Source organism: Onychomys torridus, chromosome 21, assembly GCF_903995425.1.
Source record: "Onychomys torridus chromosome 21, mOncTor1.1, whole genome shotgun sequence".
NCBI classification, from domain to species: Eukaryota; Metazoa; Chordata; class Mammalia; order Rodentia; family Cricetidae; genus Onychomys; species Onychomys torridus.
In genome coordinates this window covers 8,454,527-8,479,426 of record NC_050463.1, presented here as the reverse complement: position 1 = coordinate 8,479,426, position 24,900 = coordinate 8,454,527, and the positions used below count along the sequence as shown (strand labels likewise).

The window sequence follows — 24,900 nt, the reverse complement described above, 5'->3', positions numbered from 1 at the left end:
CTTGACAACTAGGTGAGGACAAAACAAGGGAGCAGGGGTAGAAGTGTTCAAGTGACAGCTTGTATGGGCCATTAACTTAGTAGCCATCTCCAAGATCTAAAACTGGGATCTTCTAAAGATGATCTTTAGGCTCAATGAAGCTTAGGTAGACTGAAGCTGCTAGTCTCTCAGCAGCCACTGTCTTTTGTATATACATCCTCACAACCTCCTGCAGTTTCCAGTTTTCCTGTCTCAGTTTTCCTGTGAGTGATGTGGCTCCCACAAATTTATGCACCTGCAGAAGGATGATGATCAATCATCTTGAATAACTATTTCCTTACCGATTACTAAAATATTTAGATCATGAATCAGCCAAAAAATAAAAGCATCATCAAAACCTGAAGAAGAAAACTCCAATTCTGTCCTTGAAGAATATTGAGAAGTACAAACCCTAGAATATCCATAAATGAAGTTGACAGTGAGACTGTGTAAAGATGAAGAGCACTTGCCACTCCTCCAAAGTACTGCAGTGCATCCTACTACTATGCTCACTCAGCTCACAACTGCTTCTAACTCCAGTTCCAGGGGATCCTGCACCCTCTTCTGACCTCAGGCACTTACATGCATGGGCACACATACACATAAACACAACAGACACACAGAAACTATAAAACTTTGGGGAACAAAATCTACACAAATGTCATCCAGAAAATGGCTACTCACATGAATCTAATTACCAAGAAGGCTTTTCCACCATACTTACATAATATAAATAAAACTACTGTTCAGTGCGACACCTCTTACGAATGTTAAAATAACTAGAGTGGGAGAATGCTTTCCACAATGCTTATATGCGTAAGTTGTTTCTCAGTGTGAATCCTTTCATGAGTGATATACCAACTGAAATTGGCAAAAGTTTCTTCACAATGTTTACATGTTTAAGGTTTCTCTCCAGTGTGAATTCTTTCATGAATGTTACGATAACTGGCTTGGCTGAAGGCTTTTCCACAGTGCTTACATGCATAAGGCTTCTCTCCAGTGTGAATTCTTTCATGAATGGTACGAGAGCTGACTTGGGTGAAGGCTTTTCCACAGTGCTTACATGTGTAAGGCTTCTGTGCGGTGTGAATTCTTTCATGAATGGTACAAGCATTGGAATTGGTGAATGCTTTACCACAGTGCTTACATGCATAAGGTTTCTCTCCAGTGTGAATTCTTTCATGAATGTTACAGTAACTGGCTTGGGTGAAGGCTTTTCCACAGTGCTTACATATGTAAGGCTTCTCTCCAGTGTGAGTTCTCTCATGAGTGATAAGAGAACCCAAAATGGCAAAGGTTTTGTCACAGTGCTTACAGGCATAAGGTTTCTCTCCAGTGTGACCCCTTTCATGAATGTTACGGTAACTGGAATGGCTGAAGGCTTTTCCACAAAGCTTACATGCATACGGCTTCTCTCCAGTGTGATTTCTTTCATGAGTGCTACATGAATTCAAAATGGCAAAGGTTTTGCCACAGTGCTTACAAGCATAAGGTTTCTCTCCACTGTGAATTCTTTCATGAATTCTACAGGAAGTTAGACTGGCGAATGTTTTTCCACAGTGCTTACATGCATACGGCTTCTCTCCAGTGTGAATTCTTTCATGAGTGCTACATGAACTCAAAATGGCAAAGGTTTTGCCACAGTGCTTACATGCATAGGGTTTCTCTCCACTGTGACTCTTTTCATGAACGTTACGGTAACTGGATCGAGTAAAGGCTTTTCCACAATGCTTACACGTATATAGCTTTTCTTCTCTGTGAGTTACTTTATGTTTCTCAAAACATGAAGCATATTTAAATGTTTTCCCACACTGCTTACAAATGTACCTTTTCTCTCCAATATGACCTTTTTCAAGGTTGATAAGGTTACTGGAATCAATAAAGGATTCTTCCCTGTGCTTATGAACAAATGATTTCACTTCTGTATGGATTCCATCATCTTTCAGGCTATCTGTGTATCTCCTTAATAAGTTCCGATTGAATTTATCTCCATGTTGTATTCTCTTGTGAGGCTTATCAGAAGGGAGACTCCTAAAGGCTTCCTTACATTGCTGATTCTTGTAAGGTTTCTCTCTAGGAAAAGTTTCAAGTACCTGAAGAGATTCAGAATGACTGATATTTTTCCAATGTTTCTGATGTATAAAAGCTTCCTTACATTGAGGTTGTTTCCCTCTAGAATGGACTCTGAGTAACACACGTGAGAATGAATGATCTATGATGTTTCTTACATGCCACAGGCTCTCATATCCTCTTATTATATGAGGAATGTATTCATTAAACATATTCTTTGGAACTGGCTGACAGTTGTCATCACACCGAGTATTACATTCATGGCCACAGTCTTTCTCAACCACCTGAGTTCTGCAAACAATAAGAAGAGCATTACTGTAAACAAGTGGAACAATGGAAGCTGGGTCATGTGGTCGACTAACAACCTTACTATTAGAGAGGCAAAAACGGAATGGCTCCAATGGTGAGGACAATATTACAAAATGTGAAACCACTGTCACATGTAAAGAAGTAGAGTGTTGACTGTGCTTCATTAAGAACTATGAAGGTGGAAGGATGGCGCTGGTACAGGCCTTTAAATGTAGTACTGGGAGACAGAGGTAGGCAGACCTCTGTGAGTTCAAGGCCAGCCTAATCCACAGAGCTAGTACCTGGACAGCTAGGGCTACAGAGAGAAACCCTGCCTCAAAATAAACAAACAAATTATGAAGGAGCTATATCATAGTCTTGGAGATTCTTGTTCTTTCAGCAAACCAGAATTTGATGGCCAGCATGCATGTGTAAGGCTCACAAGGTCCTGTTACTCTAGATCTGAAGGATCTGCTGCCCTCCCCTGATCTTTTTGGCACAAGTGGTGTACAAAGCAAACATACACATAAATAATTGATGAACATAAAAGACATGATCATTCAGGGACAGCTTTTGGCAGTAAGAGAATCATAACAACCATATAAAGTTGCATTTTGACATTCTAAATACTCAGCCTCTTTTGGTTAATTTGTTCTCAACTAGACCAACCTATCATCATCTGATAATAAGGAACCTCTATAGTGATATTTTATTTGTATTGAAATGTGATTTTATTTGTATGTCAATAAAGTTGCCTTGAGGTCAGAGCAAGCCAGAGCAGAAGCCGAGCAGTAGTGGGGCACGCCCTTAATCCCAGCCCTTGGGAGGCAGAGCTAGGCGGATCTCTGTGTGTTCAAGGACACAGCCAGCAGAGCCGACACACTCCTTTAATTTCAATACCAACCATAGAAGACCTGGAGGTCTGTACAAACAGCCAGTGACGAGGAGGTCATGTGGCTGGGTTACAACCAATGAGGGAGGAGAACAGAAAGTCTTTCAATAGACAGGACGCACAGAAGTAGGTCTCTGGCGAAGAGGAAGAACCGCAGAAGCAGTGAAGGGTAAGGTTTTCTGCTTTGGCTCTGACCTCGTGGTTTTTAACTCTGCAACTGGCTCTGTGTTTCTTATTTAACAAGCAGGATACATCTACAAACCTCAAATTGAAAAAAATGGCTTGAAAACATTGGGCTGTAAACTAGTCTGTGGGAGCATTCTCCCATTCCTGATTCATGATAGAGGGCTTAGTCCATGGTGGGAGGTGTGCATTTTATAAGAAAGGTACCTTAGTAATCCACAAGGAGCAAGCTAGTAAGCAGACTTCCTCCATGGTCTCCTGTTCAGTTGCAGTCCTTGGGTCCCTGCCTTTTTTGAGCTCTGCCCTTGCCTTCCCCTTGCTGGACTATAACATGGAAGTGTAAGCCAAAATAAACTCCATGGCCTCCAAAGATGACTTTGGTCATGGTGTTTATCAGGAGCAGAGAGCACTGTCAAACAGAAGCTGGTTACCAGGTTCATGGGGTAGTGTTGTGTCCGGGTGTTCAGTTCACACAGGTTGTGGAAGAATCAGGATCACTCTTTTCAGCCATCGGGTGATCAGCCTTTTTCAGACTGACTAATTGTAACCTTGCAAAGAACTTTTTTTTTTTCCTCTGTGTAGCTTTGCGCCTTTCCTGGAACTCACTTGGTAGACCAGGCTGGCCTCGAACTCACAGAGATCTGACTGGCTCTGCCTCCCGAGTGCTGGGATTAAAGGTGTGTGCCACCACCGCCTGGCAAGAACTTTTTTTATTGTTAAACAATTTACACCTTTAGCAAGTCAATTTCCACATACCAAAACTTCTTATCTGAAGTTTCCCAAAGAGACAAATGCCAAAGCAACTCCCAGTCACAGGATATTTCAGTTTTCTGAGTCCTTCCATAACAAAGTTTTGCAAAAGGCTTTGAACCTTTAGGAAGCTCTCAGATAAAATTTACATACTGCCAGGTGGTGGTGGCGGCGGCGGCCACCACCGCGGAGGCCACGAGTTCCAGGACAGCCTCCAAAGCTACAGAAAAACCCTGTCTCAAAAAGCAAAACAAACAAACAAAAAAAATTACATACTTCAACCAGAAGGTAGTGGACACAAAGGTAGCAGTCACAAAAACACAAAAGGCAGATCAAAGCCGGGTGCTAACACTCTGCAATCAAACCAGCTGCAGAAGGAACTCTCATTACAGAGTAGCACTGTGACAAAGCTGGCCACGGCTGTTGTGAGGACTATGAAAATATCTGGAACCTTAGGCTAAAGGACCTTAGTCATTAAGGCTAAGAGGATGTTGTAGGACCTCAGAGGCCAGGAATGCTTAGAACAATGTAAGTGATGGAAGTCTGACTCCTATAGTGTTAGGGATGATGGAAGGTATCTCAAGGGTTCTACTGGGGTAGTGATAGTTTCTATTAAAAATCTGTGGTTTCTAATGTTACATCATGCTGTATATTGTGAGATTAAGATGATTCAGAGAGAAACAAACCATGAAAGGTTCTGGATTAATAGTGTGGGATTTGTGTGTATTGTAGACATGAAGTCAAGTGTTTTAGTTAGGTTCCATCAACTTGACTCAAGCTAGTTCACACATTTGAGAAGAGGGAATGCCAACAGGGAAAATGGCTTTATCAGATTGACAGATCTGTTGAGAATTTTCCAATTAATGATTAAGGCAGAACAGCTCAGCCCACTGTGGGTTGTGTCCCCCAGGAGAGGTGGGCCAGGGTTGAAGAAGGCAGGAGCTGAGTAAGGGATGAGGAGCACACCAGTAAACAGCATTTCTCCATCACCTCTGTTCACTTCCTGTCATCAGATCCTGCCATGCTTGAGTTCCTGCCCTGGCTTCCCTTCACGACGGGACTATGACAAGGAAGAGTTGTTATCTGTCACAGCAAAAGAAAGCAGACAAAACACAACACTTACGTTCAAAGCTGCAGAGAACACACAGAATGGAAAGGTTCTGTGTAATAAACTACTGGGACAGATCTTTCAGAAATTATTGGTCTATCACATGATGGTGATAATCATGAATTACACGGATGAGATACACAAATATTGAATGATACAATTCCATGTTCCATTACAGGAATTTGTCCTTAGATTCAATTTGCACCAAGGTATATTTGGGTCATTTTGTACTTTCTCAGTTGTCTTCTCACTCCCAAATTGTGGGGTCCCACAAAGGCTTCCTAGTGAGACCTGAGCGTGCTTCACCCAGCAGGGCCGCATTAAGGGATGGCTTGACCACGTGCGTGGTTACCTGGTGTTTGGAAGGGTCTGCACTTGGCTGTGCTCAGGAGAGGTCTATTGCCCTGCCCCTTTGCATTTCTATAAAAAGCCCTTTAGAAGAGATAGAAGGGCCGGTAGATATTGATCCAGGCTCTCCCAAAGTTATCCTGTGTTTCTTTCTATCTGTCTCTTCTCCACACTATCTTTCTATCTAAAAGTTTCTTATCCCCCTCTTCTCAGGAGTACCCTGGGAAAAAATGGGAGCTGGCCTCCCACAGATGGCATCAGAACATGGGGCACAGGTTCAGGGATTCCCACAGAACAAGAATTTAACTAGGGACTTGGTGAAAGGAGAGTCGGGGCATCACAGGAGCAGGGGAGCATGCCTGGTAATGAATTAAAAGTAAAGGCCACGCTATTCTATTTTCATGAAGCAAAGTGGTGCAAAGAAAAGCCAAAGTGAGAAGTTAGGCTGCCAGAATCTCTCTCTATCTAGGTTTATTTCTCTCTGTGTGTGTCTTAATTTCTATGTATTAAAATTAAGCAAAAATATAGGGTTATTTATAGGAATATTGGGTAAGAAAAAACAGGGTAAGGTAGAAGATAGGAATATAGTGTAGGAAAAAACAGGGTAAGGTAGAATATAGGAAAAATCTAGTAATTTCTCTTATTCAAAAAATTGGAAGCTCTTTAGGTCTCATCTTCTTTCTGTAAGGGCAAAATTAGACTCACCTGGAGAGAACATCTATCAGCATGGGAAAGTCACCTGTACCTGCCCTAGAAAAAAAATGCCCTGGAACACTGCAAACCCTCACTCTTAGTGTGTGTCTCCTCTTCTAACCAGCATTCAGGAAGCGACTAGCAGAGGCCAGAGAGCAAGCACCTCTGAATTTAAGTGCGTTCCAGGGACTCCAGGGTCCTTGCAGTCACTAGGCAGCGTCTCCAGTGGGGATCCGCAGCAGAGGCAGTGTGGGACCAGAAAAAAGCTGCTGGCATGGAGAAAGCAGTGGAGGCTTTGAAATCCTCCCTGCAACAAAGAGGGCAAGGGCTAAGCCCCTAGCAGTTCCTGCAATGGCAGCACAGGAAATGCTGAGGCAGAATTTGGCTGTGCAAATGAGGCAGAAATGGGGACTCAAGCCCCTACCCCCAGAACAAAAAGTGGCTAGCAGAAGGCCTGAGCAGCAATAGTGGCACCAAGAACTCTGCATCTCGGGGGAGGAGACAAGTGGGGACAGGTAGGAGCTCTAGCTTGGGGGGAAAAGTCTTTCTAAAAGAGCTCTTGATTCAGCCCTGCGGTGGTAGCGCACGTCTTTAATCCCAGCACTCGGGAGGCAGAGGCAGGTGGAGCTACGTGAGTTCGAGACCAGCCTGGTCCACAAAGTGAGTTCCAAGACAGGCTCCAAAGCTACACAGAGCCTGTCTCGAAAAACAACAAACAAACAAACAAAAGCTCTTGTTTCAGAGTACTCTCCTTGTTTTTTCACTGCCCACTGAGGTGGGGGGAGGGGGACAAAGCCCAGAAGGGCTGTTTTTGCCTTTGGCACCAAGTGCCAGACCTGCTCTGGGAACAGTGCCGGGTGAAAGTCTGATTAGGGAGGTACATCTGTCAAACAGTAACGTAGGTGGACTAATTCGAGCTTAGGGAAAGATGAAAAACCTCCCATACCAAATGTTAAATATAAATTCTTTTCTATTGCATATAAATTACCCCAGATTTCTGCAGAGATCTTTGTAGTCCTCTTCAATATTTTCTTCTAGTCCTTTCTCTAGAAGTAAAACCAAATAATTCATTATGACATATTCAAGATTAAAGCACTCAATTCCCCACATGTTCCATTCAAGAGTTCAAATCACACCACTACACACATAAGCTGTTCTCTAACTGAATAAGCAACAGGAGCATGCTGTGTTTTTCACCTATGCAGATCAGGTTCAAGAAGGTTTCCATCATCACATCTCTGTAGAGCTTCTGTTGACTGGAATCCAACAAAGCCCACTCTCCTGAGGTGAACTTCACAGCCACATCCTCAAAGGTCACTGGCTCCTAAGACAGAGCACAGGTTCGGATGGTTTACTTTTCACTGACAGGCTGACAATATACAGAATCATCTAGGACAGAAGCTTGTAAAGACACTTGCAAGTGATTATGCAGATAAAGGCTAACCCAAAAGCGTCTCTGTGATGCTGTCTTGATTACTTGGTGTAATATGATAACATCCACTGTCTCAGTTACTTTTCTACTGCTATGAAGAGATTTTTTCTACTGCTCAGAAGGACTGAGCAACAATTATAAAAGAAAGATTTAATTGGGGGCTTGCTTACACGTTTAGAGGGTTAGTCAATGATTAGTATGGTGGGAAGCAGACAGGCATGGAGCTGGAACAGGAGCTGAATGCCAGCTGGAAAACACAGCTGGCAGAGACAGACATGGTGCCTAGAATAAGCTTTTAAAACCTAAAAAAACCACCCCCCCCCTTGACACACCTCCTATTTCAAGGGTTCCACTACATGTGGACTAAGGTTTCAAATATACAAGCCTACTGGGGCCAGTCATAAAACACACACACACACACACACACACACACACACACACACACACACGCGTGCGCGCGCGCATCTACTTGAGATGCAGCATGTTGTAAACAGTATAGGAATTACATTAGATTAGTGGAAGGAGGGAGCTGAGACACTGACAACTACACATCACTCAGTTCCTGATTGTGTGGGATTTGACCAGTCACTTCATAGTCGTGCATTTTATGGACTTGACCTTCAATTGTGAGAGGAAATAAATTCTCCCTTAAGGTCCTATTCATTTATGGCAGCCAGATGAAAAGCCTGATACAAGAAATAGATTTTTTAAAGAAGTGGAACCTTGTTGTAAATTCTAAGAGAACTAACAAGGTTCTCTGTTGGCATTTTGAACATGTTTTGGAAGAAATGTGGAGGAACTGGCAAGAAAATTCTCTTTAATCAAGAAAAAGTCTAGAACACACTGAACGCAAAGCTGAATAAATCACTCTGGTAGATGCTTTAAGGACAAAAAAACGCTAAAAGAAGTGACTAGAGAAGAGGCATGGATCAGAAGTTTCAGTGGGAACTAGGACTTTGTCCAGAACTAGAGTAAGGGCTATTCCTGAGATATTAGAGTGAAGAATAGAACTTCATTCTACCCTACATCAGACAGCTTGAAATTAACTTGAATGTACAGATTGTGGAGTGCTTTGGTAGAGGGAAAGAATGTGAGCAAGCTAAAATTTTAAACAAGAACTGCTGTAATTGATGGCAAGATTAATACTAAGACAATAGTGAAGCAGGAAACACAAGGAAAACTGAGCAACCTGGAACTCTACTTGGTCTGCACACAGGATTCCAGGAACTCAAGGCATACTCACCATTTTGTGCATCTGATGTGTCCAGATGTCCTCCTGAAGACTCCTGCAGTCAGCAGAACACACAGTCACCCAAACAGGTGCTCAGGAGAATACCCTTTGCTAAGTCAAACCAAACAAAATAAAACAGCACTCAGGGTAGGAGCAGGCTCCAAGTAGATTCAAGCACAGGAACCACACAGGGCTTGATAGGAAACCTGAAACATTAGGAATGAGTTAATGCCTATGATGTTCTCCCACTTCATGTTTCAATGTGTCCATTTTCTGCCAATATACTTAAAACACACCAACAAGGAATACAATTACTCAATGGGTGGATAAAATAGACATACATGGCAGGAGTACTCCACTTAGGACCCAGTTATGAAAAGGAACACCTGAATTTCAGAAAAGGTTTTCTTTGCAGACGGCCATGAGGAAACCCTCCCTCCAGTAGAGTAAACATTCCCAAACCTCAGGATCTCACAGTCTCCTAACAAAGAGCCCACAATGGTCATTCTCTAGTGATGATGCAGAGACACTAAATGATCAACCCTGAGACTTCACCATGCTTGCTATTGCTTACAGGCCAAGAAATAATTCCTTCCACACCATAATATTCCCAAAAGTAATTGCACATTAATATTAATTGATTTCATTTCATGTGTATGGATTTTTTTGTGCTTGGTGCCATAGGAAGCCAGAAGACATTTCATTCCCTGAAAGTGGAGTCCCAGACTGTTGTGGGTCACCATGTGCATGCTGGGAATCAAATTCCGTACTCTGAAAGAGAAGTCTGTGCTCTTAACTGCTGATCCATCTCTCCATCCCTTATTCACATTAAGATTTTAACAAAAATAAACAGTAAAATTCACCAATACTTTCTTCAAGTCCATCAAATTAGGTCTCAAAACATGACCATCACAGATGCTCTTCATATGAGAGACCGTTGTAACTAATCTTAGTCATGATGTGACGGACTGTCTTCCTAGATAAGCACCCTCCATCTTGGAGAATTCCTAAGTGCCCACTTGCATAAGATCATCACAGCTGGACTTGTTGACCATTTACAATCCCACATGGAGGGATGGAGGAAAGCACAAGGTGATGAGATCTGGAAAGGGGATAAGGTATATGGAAGCAGGGAAGAATGAAGGGGACAAGGACTGGGGTGGGGTACTCTTTCTGCAGCTACTGGGAAACTCATCCCTGCTGAGTGAGGTTTTCCAGGATCAGCTGGCTGCAGGGAGAAATGGCCAAACTCTTGTAAATAATCTTTATTGTATGCACTTTAAGGATCCAATCAACCCATGGGTTCCCTAGGATGAACTGGGGCAGAACCCTGCCTCAGTTTGTTGGTTGGGTCTTGGAAGGAATTGCTTTACATCTCCCTTGAAGAAGAAATTTTAGCAATACTTGGCTTGTTGGCTGGACATGTTATCCAGCATGTCATATTCTATGACAGCAGCAACAAATCGATTAAGACATCCATCTTCTTCACTGGCATGTGAAAGCCAGCATTTCCTGACCAAGATACTGTGAGAGCTGAAGTTATGTTTTACATTTTAATTACTGGGCCTAAAAGATTCATAAAACAAAAATCCCTTGTAACTGGAGTTTTCCCCAGTCCTGCCTGGCCCACGGTCAGGACAAATCTCTCTCACCCACCAGTCCCACAGCTGTTCAGACCCAACCAAGTAAACACACAGAGAGTTACATTACTTATAAACTGTATGGCCGTGGCAGGCTTCTTGTTAACTAGTTCTTCTATCTTAAATTAACCCATTTCTATAAATCTATACTTTGCCACATGGCTCGTGGCTTACCAGTATCTTACATGTTGGTGCTCACAGTGGTGGCAGCGTCTCTGTCTCAGCCTTCCTGTTCTCAAAATTCTCTTCTCTGCTTGTCCCGCCTATACTTCCTGCCTGGCTACTGCCAATCAGCATTTTACTTATACAGAGCAATATCCACAGCAATCCCTCTACCCAGTAAGCCCCTTGCCTAAGGACATACACTTCCTGCAATGCTTGTGGCTACTGTTTATGTAAGTAAACAAGCCACACTTTTGCTCCCCTAAACAAGTTCCTGTGACTCAACTATACTGGATATGCACATGTATGCAGGAGGTAAGTAGGCAGGAAGTATTTCAGGAAATATGTCTGCCCCTGGTTGAACCTGGTGGGAAATACGTACCCTTACAGGTTTGCCTTGATAAGCCTCTGAAAAATGTTACTTGTTGCCATTTCCTGGCAACCTGGGAATGGACTGAGCCAGAGTCCATCCATACACCTGGGCAGTATTTAATTAAAGCTTGCTTCAAATTTGCCTCAGAAGTTATAGTAGTTGTCTTATTTTTGACCTGGTAGAATTAGCAATACATGGAAACAACCATGCTCAGAGAGACAATGTCCCAGCAGTAGAATTCTAAAACTGACATCTCTTGTGGAAATTGATACTTTACAAAATTAAGATCTCTCAGAAGAAAGCCAAAAGCCTGATACTATCCACTACCTGAAGGGTAAAGAAAGTTAGTATTTTTTTCCCAAAGCCTGCAATCCTGGAAATTTCTGGTTACAAAATTCACACTTCCAATTCATTCTATTTAAAACAGCTAAAGGGAAAGGGAAAGATCAGAAGCCATCTTGAGAGATGCTCCCCGCCTCCTCTAAAGGTATTTGCTGACCAGCAGTTTTAGAACTGACCAGAAGTTGAACTCACAGGAAGATAAGGCTGGAACAATAAATCCATATATCCTGGACTTGGTAAAACAGGATATTGGGAGTAACAGACTCAACTGACCAGAAGTTGAACTTAGGGGAAAATAGTACTGGAACAATAAACCTGAATCCTGGGTTCAACAAAAGCAGGACATAGGGAGTAAAAATTTATGTCTCTGTAGATGCCCTGCATCCTGTTAGCCATCAGTAACCTCATGCTTATAGTTCAGCCAGTAACTTCAAAGAACTACCTCACCCCAGCCCCCTCGTCCAATCTCAAGCTGCACATAAACTTTTCCTATATAAACCCCTTAAAGTGAGTGCTCAGGGCCGTCCTCCTCCACCCGCAGTGTAGGATGCTGGACCATGCCCCGATGTTGGACTTGCTTGTTTTGTTAATAAAAACCTCTGTGCTTGCATCAGATATCGGCTCTGTGGTGCTCTTACTTGGGGGTCTTGCGACCTGGGCACAACAAAGCAAAACATGCAACAGCAACAAAAATACAGTGCCAACGCCATGAAGCTCTCTGTCAGCCTTGCTGGCCTTCTGCACTTTTACCAAAGTTACAAATACTTTCTGGAATTTCAATTTCGGCCTTGAAAAAGATCAGTGCAAACAAATAAAGTGGATGAGGTGTTAAGGGTAAAGGCACTGCTGCTCTGTGGGAAACTCCTCTAACACCAGGAGGCATAGGGCTCAAGTCAGAGGCCAGACAGATGGGGGAGAGGAAGGAAATCAAAGGTGACAAGAGGAAACAGTCTGAATCAGCACAAACAGAAGCACAAGATGAGAAGGGCAACTGCACAGGGCACCCACATCCCCACCCAGCACAGTGTGGACGCAGCATCAGCAACCCGCCAGTGCTGCAAAATCTGTGTAGCACAGTCGGTGGCAAGGACTCATCTGAGAGTGTTGGGGATCGTGGTGAATCAGGCTCACCAGGACACAGGAGTGGGGGGTGCAGGGATAGAGACTGCCTGCTGGTGCACATGTCAGGTGCACCTGCTGTTTCAGACTCCACCTTCCACTGGGCCCTATAGCCCCAGGGGAACCTTCCGGTGGGGGTTGTTCATCTCTAAAGCAACTAACGTCCCGGTGCTGCCACCCAGACATCCAGGAATCCAAGACACACTCACCAGTCCATGCTTCTCAAGTGTCTAGGTGTTGTCACAAAAAAGCCTGCTGCCCTCAGAACACACACTCACCCAAGCCTGGACTTGACTTGACATTGCTCTCCTCTACCACAAAGAGGCAGTGTGCCCAGCATCCTATGACTATCCATGATCCTCACTGGACAGTTTAGTTTATAAGTAATAAGGTCTATGAATGATGAACTGTTCACATTCTGTCTCCTGTGCCTTAATTTTTTTTTTTTTTTTTTTTTTTGGTTTTCTGAGACAGAGTTTCTCTGTGTAGCTTTGCGCCTGTCCTGGAACTCGCTTTGGAGACCAGGCTGGCCTCAAACTCACAGAGATCCGCTTGCCTCCACCTCCCGAGTGCTGGGATTAAAGGTGTGCACCACCACCGCCCGGCTTCATTAATTAATAAAACACTTTAGAGAAGTTCTGGTGTAAACCCTTACTGCCAGCACACTTGAGGGAGATGGTCTTCTGAGAATCCAAAGCCATTCAATATTCCCCACCTGCCATTTCCAAAATGATGCTACCTTCAGTTTGATCTGCACATTCTAATCACATGGCCAATTCAGCAGGGGAAGCAGGTTGGCTAATTGCTGAGCAACACCTCTCCATCCAGACATGCATCAAACCGCCTTCTGTGGCTTCCCCTTCTTCTTTTCCAGTGGACCACACAGACACACCCCTTCAAACGTCTTTTGGCCCACTCTTTACTTTATCTCAGGCCCTACACAAATAGGCATTCCCTGCAGGCTATTTTTAGCAGCGAAGCAGGTAGGCTAAGTGCAGATCTTCACCTCCGCCGCTTCATTCCTCCAAGTCCATCCCCAATTCTCATCCCCAGCTCTGCAGCAGACTTTCTGCTGCTCCCTGTCCTCACTATCCCCACAACTTCTGAAGAAACTGAGCAGATCCTAGTGGAGCACACTGCTTTGCTCCCTCCTGTGTATTCCCTCAGCCACCTCCGTTCATTCATAATGAAGCTCATCTCCATTCTTCAGTTTCAACTCTCAATACTTAGTGTAATGATAAAGCCAAGGAAAAGGTTACCTCTGCTGGGCAGGCCCAGGTGAGTCCCTGAGAAATCACACCTCAAAACAGAACTAAAGCAAGAGGTTTATTGAGGGAGGGGGCAGAACTGGGACAGGACAGAGACAGACAGACACACAAAGCCAGGAGACAGAGAGATGGAACAAGATGGAGAGAATGTTCTGGAGTGGCCAGGGGCTTTAAGGGGGCACAACCCATAGCAACATGAGAGTGGGGATGTGCCCCACCTGGCAGTGACTGCTCAAGCTGCTGCCACCTCAGCTGCCACAGCCACCACAGGTTGGCAGAGGTGCCAAGTTTACAACACTTAGAAACACTTTCTACCTGGAACCCACAGTGGCTACACTTAACAAGATCCCGAAGCATGTTATACCAGGGAAAACATGAAAAGCACTCTGCTAAGAACCAGAGAAGGTAAGAGAAACCAAGGAACAATACACCCACACGACAGATACAATACCAGGCATCAACACCTGAATTACAATCTTCCGGGACGCCTGGACTCCAGTGTAAATACACAACCAGTAACAGTCAGGACAGGATATCCCCACCACAGCAGAGCCATCTACCCCCCCACCCACACACACACACTGCAGGCCCTGAATCAGGCAACATAGCTCAAACACTTCACATTCATAAGAACACTCACAGTCCTGATGAACATGATAAAGGTCTCTGAAGGAGAAATGAATGAAGGCCTTAAAGAAATCTACAAAAACAAACAGTGGAAGAAAATGAATAAAACATTCAAGACAAGTGGAAATAGAATAAATTTTTAAAAAAACTTGAACAAAATAAAATCTGAAAATGAAAAATTTAGGAACTCAAACCTTACCTAGAGGCAAACCTCACCAAGAGAACACAAGATCTGAAAGAGAGAATCTTGGCCACTGAAGACATGATAGAAGAAATGGATGCCTAGGTCAAAGGAATGTTCAATCTAAAACACTCCTGGCACAAAACATAATTGAAATCTGGGAAAGTATGAAAAGACCAATCTAAGAATAATAGTAATGAATAGGGGAGGAAAAGAAACCCGTATTTTCAAGAAACTCAGAGAAGAAATAGATGCCTTGAAAATAGAAGCCCATCAAGGTATAAGATGCATACAAAACACCAAGTAAACTGGACCACAAAAGAAAATCTCCTCAGCACATAATAGTCAAAACGCTAAAAGTACAGAACAAAGTAAGAATTTGAACAGCTCCAAAGGAAAATGACCAAATAACATATCAGGGCAAAGCCATCAGAGTAAAACCTGACTTCTCAATGGATTCTCACAGCAAGAGGGGATTGGAGAGACTTCTACAGACTCCAAGAGACCAAAAGTGCCACCCCAGACTAGTACACTTAGCAAAATTTGAATCACATTAGATAGAGAAATTAAGACATTCCAGGATAAAATCAAAGCAATATCAATCTAAAATCCTGCCCTACAATGAAGCTCAAATTAGAACTATAACGTGAACAAGTTAACCACACCCAAGGAAAAACAAGGAATAAATAATCCCAAAGCAGCAGCGCGCGCGCACATGCGCACACACACATACACACACACACACACACACACACACACACCAAAACTACTACCACCAAAACAACAACAAAAACAAATAAAAAAGAATCAACAAACACTGCTAGCTGGTAATATCCAATATCAATAGTCTTAATTCTCCAATAAAAACACAGACTAGGGCTGGAGAGATGGCTCAGTGGTTAAGGGCACTCGCTGCTCTTCCCATGGTCCTGAGTTCAATTCCCAGCAACCACATGGTGGCTCTCAACCACCTGCAATGAGATCTGGTGCCCTCTTCTGGCCTGCTGGCATACATGCAGACAGAACACTGTATACATAATAAATAAATAAATCTAAAAAACAAAAAACAAAAAACCAGACTAATAGAATAGATGTGAAAACAGGGTCTATCTGTCTGCTGCTTCCAGGAAACACAAATTAACATCAACAATATATGTCACTTCTGGGTAAACTTGTGGAACAACTTATTCCAAACAAATGGACCCAAGAAGCATACTGGTATAGTCAATTTAATATCTGACAAAATAGACATTAAAATAAAACTAATCTAAAGAGACAAGGAAGGACACTACATACCCAAAGAATAAATTCACTAAGATGACATTTCAATTCTTAATATTTACACGCCAAAACAGAAGGGCATCCAAGTTTGTAAAAGAAACATCACTACAGCTTATATGACATATTGACCCTCACACAATAACAGTGGGAGACTTCACTACTCCACTCTCACCAATACATAGCTCATCCAGATAAAGCCAAGCAAAGAGATGCTTGAGCTAACTAATGGTATAAAATATGCGAACTTAACAAATATTTACAGAACATTTCCCCCAAATACAAAAGAATATACCTTCTACTCAAAACCTCATGGAGCTTTCTTCAAAATGACCACATTCTTGGGTACAAAGCAAGTCTGCAATGATACAAGGAAATTGAAATAACACCCTGCATTCTATACGAGCATCATAAATTGAAACTGAATATCAACAACAACAAAAACAAAAAAAAAGCTTACCCTCACAGAATGTGAACAACTAACTACATAATAATTATATAAATGAAATGATACGATTTACATTAATAAAAAATAGGTCAATACAGAAATCCAGAAACAAAAGACTTTGTAGAACTGTATGAATGTGTCCCAAACACTGGCTGCTCTTCCAGAGGTCCTGAGTTCAATTCCCGGCAATGATTCCTGGCTCACAACCATCTGTAATGAGATCTGGTGCCCTCTTCTGGCCTGTAGGCATACATACAGGCAGAACACTGTATATATGATAAATAAATAAATCTTTAAAAAAAAAAAAAGAAAGAAAGAAAAAGAAAATCAAACAAGCAACGCAACCCCAGTCTTTCCCTACATCTCTTCCTCATCTCCTACCCGAAGGAAAAAAAAAATTAAAAAAACAAAAAAAAACCACCTCAGAATAGATTTACCATATGACATAACTATAAAACTGATAGGCATATATGCAGAGAACTATATCATACTATAGAGATACTTGCATATCCATGTACATTGGAGCTCTATTGACAATACCATCAACCTAGCCACCCATCAACACTTGGATAGATAATGAAAATCTAGTATATATGTACAATGTTATATTAATTACTTTGCTGTAAAAATATGAAATCATGATATTTTCAGGAAAAGGGTGGCATTAAAAAAAAAATTCTACTGAGTGGGATCACCCTTGGCCAAAAAGAGAAACACTAAATGGCCTTATCTCATATGAGGTTCCTAGTTTCAAATCTTCTGTTTATGTGTAGTTTTAACATTGAGTACATGTAAAAGATAAGGAGCTAGAAACACACTATGGATTGTGAGGGGTATGAGGGGTGAATATAGGTAAAATGAAAGAAGAGAGGGGAATCCTAGAGACTGAGATTTCAAATAGGTAATGAAGAGACAGAGATGGGTAAAGAGAGGCCAGAAGAAGGCTTAAACAAGATGAAGTGTACATGAAGAAGTTACTTGGGAACTTATAACATTGCATTACAAGATAAACACATACGCATCTAATAAGTGGGGATAGCAGTCCATATGTGATATGAATGAACACTGGGAAAATATTGGAAGCTGAAGGTTTAAACAGGGATGAGGACACAGTGTAGAGGACAGGAGGGTGAGGAAGTGGGTCCAAGAAAGCTTAAACATATATTTAAAAAGCCTTATGAAACACCTGTAGCTTGTAAGCTATTTAAAAATACTTTTCTGGGGGAGTGATAGAGCATCACTATGAAGCCATGGATGTCCTGGAACTTTCCTCATAGACCAGGTCTTGTACTCCGTATATAGACCAGTCTACCCACAAACTCACAAAGCTCTGAACAAGCAGATATTCAGAGCAGATATTGAGACCATTATTGAAGTGATGCAAAATCTTAGGTGTTGCTGGTCATGATGGCTCATGTTGAAATCCCAGCACTTGTATGACCGATGAGTAAAGAAATGAGGAACTATTACTGAAGAATAGTCAGGGAAGAAGCCGCTCCCAGAAGCCATGAGTGACTAAATCAAATGTCAGTGTCAGGCACAGATACTTGGTCAGAAAGGGTCACAAAGCACACAAAACAATATAAGCTATTGCTAATGCCGTTGGTTGCCCACAAAAATTAGATAACACACTACTGCTAAAGACATCAGGCACTGTGTTTACAAAACACAGGAAAATCAATCATAAACTGACTTGTCCCAGGTGCACACCTTTTAGTGCTGAAAGGTACTATGGAAACAGGTGAGGAAGAAAAGGCATCAGGGGTTTATCCTGTGCTGGATCTTGGATGCTACAATACTCATGTGCCTACTGGAAAGACTAACGATGGAAGGGATCAACTGCTGTCATGAGATTGCAGGCTTGCTCCACAAGAGAGAAACCATGCCTGGTACTTTAGCGGGGTCAAAAGTCATGGCAAGGGAAGTCATAGGTCCTCAGGGAGACCCTACTAATGGTGCGTCTCTAAGTGCTCCTGTTGACACGTTGCCTTCTAAACATTTGTGTTTCTATCCATGCGTTTCTATTGTCACCAACCTGGATCAGACACGCTTATTTTAGCAGTGGTAGTTTATACAGAGAGGATTACTATTTAAATTATGAAAATAAGCAACTGTGACTACTGAACCATAGATGGGACATTTTTATCAAACCCATAACCCTCAAAGCTCAGGAAACACTGCAACAGGCTGCTGAAGTGAGAGTCTAAGAGCTGGAGGATGGGGAGTACTGCGGAAGGCGGTGCTCTGTGCATGACATGGATGAATTCACAGCTGCTGTGGATTCACTCATAAGATCTGCATGTGACCCTGGTAGTGAAAAATTCCCGCAATGGGCTGAGGTGTGCTTTGAGGCCTCAGCCCTTACTGAGATCCTAGTTTTAGCTGATGCTTCTAAGGGAAGTAGTCACTTTTCTTTAGGAATGTAGTCATTTGCAGGGTATCCTTACTGCTGTGTATGACCCCATGCACACTGTAAATGAGGGCTTCACTAATTAGACCCAGTGGGGTAGAAGTAAATTATTTAAAAAAAAAAATAGGAACTGTGTTAATACCTGGGTTTATCTACCACTAGCTTAATCTACGTTATTCTGAAAATAGTTCCTCATTTCTTTACTCATCGGTCATACAAGTGCTGGGATTTCAACCATGAGCCATCATGATCAGCAACACCTAAGATTTTGCATCCCTTCAATAATGGCCTCACAACTGTTACACATCATCTCTAATACAGAGTTCCTTTTCCTATAGAGGAAATAAAGTTGGGTCTCATATTGTAACATTCTGTCACTGTCCTCTAACCACTGTACACACACACACACACACACACACAACATGCAGAAATAACTGATATTTAAACAGAAAATTGTAATGACAGTTTGTATACGGTTTTGCTTAATTTTCTTTCCTTAAGAGTTCTTTTAATTATGAAATTTCAACTCCAGGAGAGGAATGGAATGTCTGCTGAGACAGCCTGTCTCCCTTGGGCAAATAACTTCAGGAAGAAGAGACTACATATCAAATCATAGCCCAGGAAGCTGCATCAACTTCCTCAGTCCCAAGCCCCTGCCAGCACTCTGAAAAGGGCCCCAGGCAGCTTGTGCCCACTGCACAGCAGGAAAATCAGTGTATTCTGCTGTCTGTGCTAATAACCAGTGTTGCCTGTTGAGGTCATATTCTGGACTGTTTCCAGTCTTTTGTCTCCTCATTCTGCACCCTAAAGTATAACACTATTGAAAATACTAGTGTTTTTAATCTCTAAAGAATTTCATCTGGAAAAAATTTAAAAAAAACATTAAGCACCGAATAAGTACTCCCCTCATGCAATTTCTTCTACTTAGAGAAGCAACGTAGAGTAAACCAAGCAAACAAGAATGCATTCTGAAGTCCATGACCCCCTTCACAGGGATCACAAAGGACAGTGCTGACACAGCTTTTCAAACACCCCAACTTAAACATCAGAAATGATCAGTGCAGGAATATACATACTTGAAGGTTCTCTTCCACTGTGACTGGGAATTTGACCCACTCTTACAGGGAGAGCAACCCAGTCCTCTCTCATCACGATTTAAAAAAAGAAAAACCAAATACACACATACACACACACACACACACACACACACACACACACACACAAATAATGAGGAGTTGGGAAATGGAGGATATAGCCTAATGACAAAGCCTTTGTTTTGGGTTTTTGTTTGTTTGGTTGGTTTTTTTTTGGGGGGGGGGAATTTTGAGACATGGTTTCTCTGCAGCTTTGGAGCCTTTCCTGGAATTCACTCGGTAGACCAGGCTGGCCTCGAAATCACAGAGATCTTTGACTCCCAAGAGATAAGATTAAAGATGTGTGCCACCACTGCCTGACTTCTATGTCTAATCTAGTGGCTGGCTCTGTCCTCTGATCCTCAGGCAAGTTTGTTAGGGTACACAATATATCACCACAGTGTCACAAATGCACAACCCACAATTCCAGAATTACTGGGCACACTCACCATCTCCTGCTCCTGATGGATCAGGGTGTCCTTCCTATGGACCTAAAATCAGCAGAAGGAAATGTCATCCAGGACCAACAACACTTGCCTCAGCATGTACACACAATACAAACTTGGTGGCATGAATATCCATGTACTCAGTGGATATTTGATGAAGGGAAGTAACAGCATCCCTTACTGAGGAAGAGTCAGAAGGCCTGGATATTCCTGATTGGAGATCCTGAGGCCAAAACCAATACAGTTGGGGTAGAAGGGATCCCTAAGTCTGTCAGACACGGAACAGAAGGGGCCTGCTATGCAAACACAAGAGTTCGGAATGATGGAAAGACACTGGAGGCTTTTTCACACCTTATGTTTCAACCCACCCATTTTCTAAAGTTTTTTAATTAAAATATTATTTAGTGGTTCTCTAATACTTGCCTAACCTTGACAGTAAATTATCTTAAATAAACTTGACTTCAATTTTTTAAATTAAAAATATGACATTTTAGGTTGGGGATTTAGCTTAGTGGTAGAGCACTTGCCTAGCAAGCACAAGGCCCTGGGTTTGATCCCCAAGTCAAAAAAAAAAAAAAAAAAAAAGACATTTTCAGTGGAAACTATCTATGAGCAATTACTTTGGTGAAACATATATTTGGGGGTCTGAAATCGCAGATCTAAGTTATTTTCTCAATCTTTACATTTTAGGAATGGAAGAACCTAAATTGTCATTCTCTAAGATAAGAGCATTATTGTTCATGACAATGAAATTGGACCCTTGTATAGAAGATGCTGTGTCCTGAGAGCAACAGGGACATTTAGACTTCTTATAGACTCAGAGCTGAGATGATGATTAACCCAAAAACATATTGAGTAATATTTTATCTAACTTATAAAAAGAAGCTTTGATCACACTATGAACTAAAACGAATTTAAGCCAATCTGGATATTTATATTAATATCACTTAACAATAAGCCAAAAAGTATGGTGGAACCAATAAGAAAACAGAAGCTCATGCAAACAATACATATTTACATAAGTAAAATGAAGATCATTTTAAAAACAAAGATACTATATCAGTTTTCTATTTTAAATTAGACTGTTGATTAGATCTTAGATCATATTTTACTAGCATTAGAAATCCTAAATCTAAAGGCTATCCTTCTGAAAATATGATTGTAATTTCTAAATAGAAATCCTTGGATGTAAAAGACACGAAGCCTAACATGACTACTGGGAAGTCTTTGAGTAGGCTGAACAGATACTTTTCTCTTTTAGTTTAATTGGACAAGAACAGAACTTGGACAAACCTGTCATTAAAGAAGAAAGCATGGATAGAAGGGCCATAAGTCTTACTCTTTAATGTTGCAGGTTAAAATTTATCTTAAAAATATTAATTATTGTTAGTTTAATACTTAAGAGCATAGACAATTTTATTCAATTGGAAGCACCTGATTTCTTATTGACTTAATACTACATCTGTTACACAATGATAATTGTCTATATTACATCTGAACATTGTAGTTTCATAGAAAATCAAAGGACAAAGACACAAGGTATAAAGAGTGCTCTTACTGAGATTAACTCAATTTCACCAAAAATATTCTACAATTCATGTATCAAATTCTAAAATTCCCCAAACACTGTAGATCATGTCAGCCTAAAAATTGGGGCAGAATGGGATTGGTCTTCAAGAAGGCCACTCTTTGTTAAGAAGGTATTGGCAACCGGTGGCCTTCAGGGGAATGGAAAGTTATTTTTCCTCAAGAATGTGGCCACTAGTATGTTGCCCATGCCCTGTGGATGGCCACACATGTGGACAGCACTAACTGAGCTCAGTGGGTTATAAGACAGAAAGAAAAAGGAAAAAGAGAAAGAAAGAAGGAGGCAGAAAGAAAGAAAAACAAAACAACAAAACCAAAAGACAGGAAGTTAAGAACTGGGTATGCTGGGGGGGTAAGGGCTATATATATGATTAATATGCATCACTCAAATGTAAGAAATTCCCTAACAAAAATAAATTTAAAAGTTTTGTTGAGCTTTTTATTAACAAAACACTGTCCATAGAGCTAGGGCACAGGTAAGCAGTTGGAAATCTTGCCCCACAAGCCTGAAGAGCTTAACCCTATTGAGGATGTGTAGAAAAGTGAATACTTGGGATTGGGGGTTTAGCTCAGTGGTAGAGTGCTTGCCTAGCAAGCACAAGGCCCTGGGTTCGGCCTTCAGCTCTGGGGAAAAAAAAAAAAAAAGAAAAGTGAATACTTACTCACCGTTGGTGAGTTTAAACTGCTGGGATTAATAAGTCAATCAATGTGTGCTTCCCTTAAAAGTGAAAAATAGAAATATTATTTCATCAAGGCATACATTTCTCTGAATAAGGGGTTGGGGATTTAGCTCAGTGGTAGAGCGGCGCTTGCCTAGCAAGCCCAAGGCCCTGGGTTCAGTCCTCAGCTCCAGGTGAGGGGGTGGGGGTGGGAATTTCCCTGAATATAATGAAAACACTTTGTACACTTGCACACACATGGTCATTGCTGCTCTAGTCCCATAGCTAGAAAAAGAATCAGCCTGGATCCCCATCAGCTGATGTTCACATGACAGAGATGCAGTATGTAAACACAATGATTTCCACTCAGCAGTGAATAAATCTGAAACGAAATTTCCAGCAAATGAGTGTAAGTGAAAATGTAATTACATTGAGTCAGTTAACCAAAACCCACAAAGTCAGGCATGGTGATGCAAGACTTTAATCCAGAATGCATGAGGCAGAGGAGGGTGATCTCCGAGTTCAAGGTTAGCCTGGTCAACACAAGGAGATCAGGGGCTACAGAGTGAAACCCTGTTCCAAAGAAAACAAAACAAAACAAAACAAATAAATAAATAATAACATATTTAATACAAGTTAAAAATAAAATGAAAATCAGAATAATTATATACAGAAGCATAATAAATATATTATAAATATAGTCCACACTCAAGTCAACATTCAAATAAAGAACATTTTCTCCACCAGGTAGAAAGCACACTTGTCTTTCTCCCAGATGAACATTCTGAAGCTTCCCAAATGGTCAGAAATTACACTATCTACATAAACCAACTATCTAGAGGCCAAAGGAAAGAGGTGAAATATTAATATTTTCCCAGAGACTGCAACACTGTAAATTACTTGCTACAGAATTGACACTCTCAATCCCAATATTTAAAGCAACCTACGGCCAAACAAGCAGCAGCAACAGAAATATAACGCCAATGCCATGAAGCTCTTTGCCAGCTTTTTTTTTTTTTTTTGGCCTTTTCTGCAAAGTTGGGGAAACTTTTCAAAATTCCAATATTGAGCTCAAAAAAGATTACTGCAAACAAAAAGTGTAGCAAGTTGAAATATCTTTCATCAGACTAGTAATTCTGGCCAACTGCAGTCAGGAGAGCAATTTAAAATTCTCACACATTATCATTTTGTTAAAAATGAAATATGCAAACACCATACAGAATGAGGTGTTAAAGTATAGACACGCAGTTTGTGGGAAATTTCTCTAAAACCAGGAGGCATGGGAAACAATCTGAGGGATACCAGATGGGGCCGGAAAGAAATCCAAGACGGTAACAGAAAAAGCAAAATCAACACAAACAGAAGTACAAGAGGAGAAGAGAACTGCACAGACCACTCACGTTCCTTGACAGTACAGGCTGGACTGAGCATCTCCAACCCGCCAGCGCTGTAAGGTCTGTGTAGGCGCAGGTTCGCGGAAAGGACTCACCCAAGAGTGCTGGGGAATTGCGGGGAAGCAACTTCACTAGGACAGAACAGTGGGGGGACTCGGGGCTCAAGGCTGCCGGTGAGGTGCACACTTCAAGTACGGGTGGGCACAGGCATTGCTGGGCCGGTCTCCACCTTCCATTGGCCTGCACGGCACCAGGGGAGATTGCAGCAGCTAGTGTCCCAAACCCGCCACCCAGGATTCCAGGAGCCCAATGCTCACTCACCATTCCCTGCTTCTGATGTGTCTAGTTGTCCTCCCAAAGATGCCTGCACTCGGCAGAACACGAAGTCCCCAAGCCATGTTCTTACAACACTTTCTGCTAAGTAAAACTTAAAAAAAAAAAAAAAAAAAAAAAAAGACAATGGAAGCACACTATGACTATCCGTGCTCCTGATTGGACAGGTCTTTCCTTTTAGTAATATCGTCCCTGATTGGCGAACTCTACTCAAGCCGCACCCTCAGCCTAATGCAGCTAAACCTTTTAGGAAAGATCAGGCGAAAGCCTTACTGCCAGCAATCTTGAAGAAGGCAGACTTCTGTGAATTCAGAGGCATTAAGGAATACATGGTGAGTCACTCTACGTATCAAACCAAACAAATATGCCAGACACGTGGCAGGCTCCCCACCCACACCCACACCCCACCTTCAGACAGGGTTTCTGTGTAGCCCTGGCTGTCCTGGATTAGCTTTGTAGACCAGCACCAGGGGAAACTGCAGGAGCT

The 24,900-nt window shown here is 41.9% G+C and overlaps 2 protein-coding genes across 2 annotated transcripts in view; both read right to left on the bottom strand.

Moving 5' to 3' along the window:
• Positions 1-24,460, bottom strand: part of LOC118571537 (zinc finger protein 14-like) — a 60,108-nt gene extending 35,648 nt beyond the window's left edge. The window contains exons 1-2 of the mRNA XM_036170564.1: positions 24,402-24,460; positions 20,444-20,485 (exon numbers count right to left, since the gene is read on the bottom strand). Coding sequence (XP_036026457.1) covers positions 20,444-20,485; positions 24,402-24,404 — 45 coding nt within the window. The 5' untranslated portion in view covers positions 24,405-24,460. The remainder of the gene's footprint in view (positions 1-20,443; positions 20,486-24,401) is intronic.
• Positions 599-24,457, bottom strand: LOC118571540 (zinc finger protein OZF-like). The gene is made up of 7 exons (XM_036170569.1): positions 24,402-24,457; positions 22,694-22,745; positions 20,444-20,485; positions 9,026-9,219; positions 7,548-7,674; positions 7,339-7,396; positions 599-2,379 (listed from the first exon to the last, which is right to left on the bottom strand). Exons 4-7 carry the CDS (start codon positions 9,035-9,037, stop codon positions 918-920), a joined length of 1,659 nt encoding a protein of 552 aa, XP_036026462.1. The 5' UTR covers positions 9,038-9,219; positions 20,444-20,485; positions 22,694-22,745; positions 24,402-24,457; the 3' UTR covers positions 599-917.
• Positions 24,461-24,900: the final 440 nt, after the last annotated feature.

What these genes read in the sequence shown, in the direction of transcription:
- LOC118571540 (XM_036170569.1), bottom strand. An exon ending in CTTGAACCTGATCTGCATAG is followed by an intron (nt 7,397 to 7,547) that starts GTGAAAAACACA and finishes TTTTACTTCTAG; the next exon opens with AGAAAGGACTAGAAGAAAAT. An exon ending in GATCTCTGCAGAAATCTGGG is followed by an intron (nt 2,380 to 7,338) that starts GTAATTTATATG and finishes TATTGTTTGCAG; the next exon opens with AACTCAGGTGGTTGAGAAAG.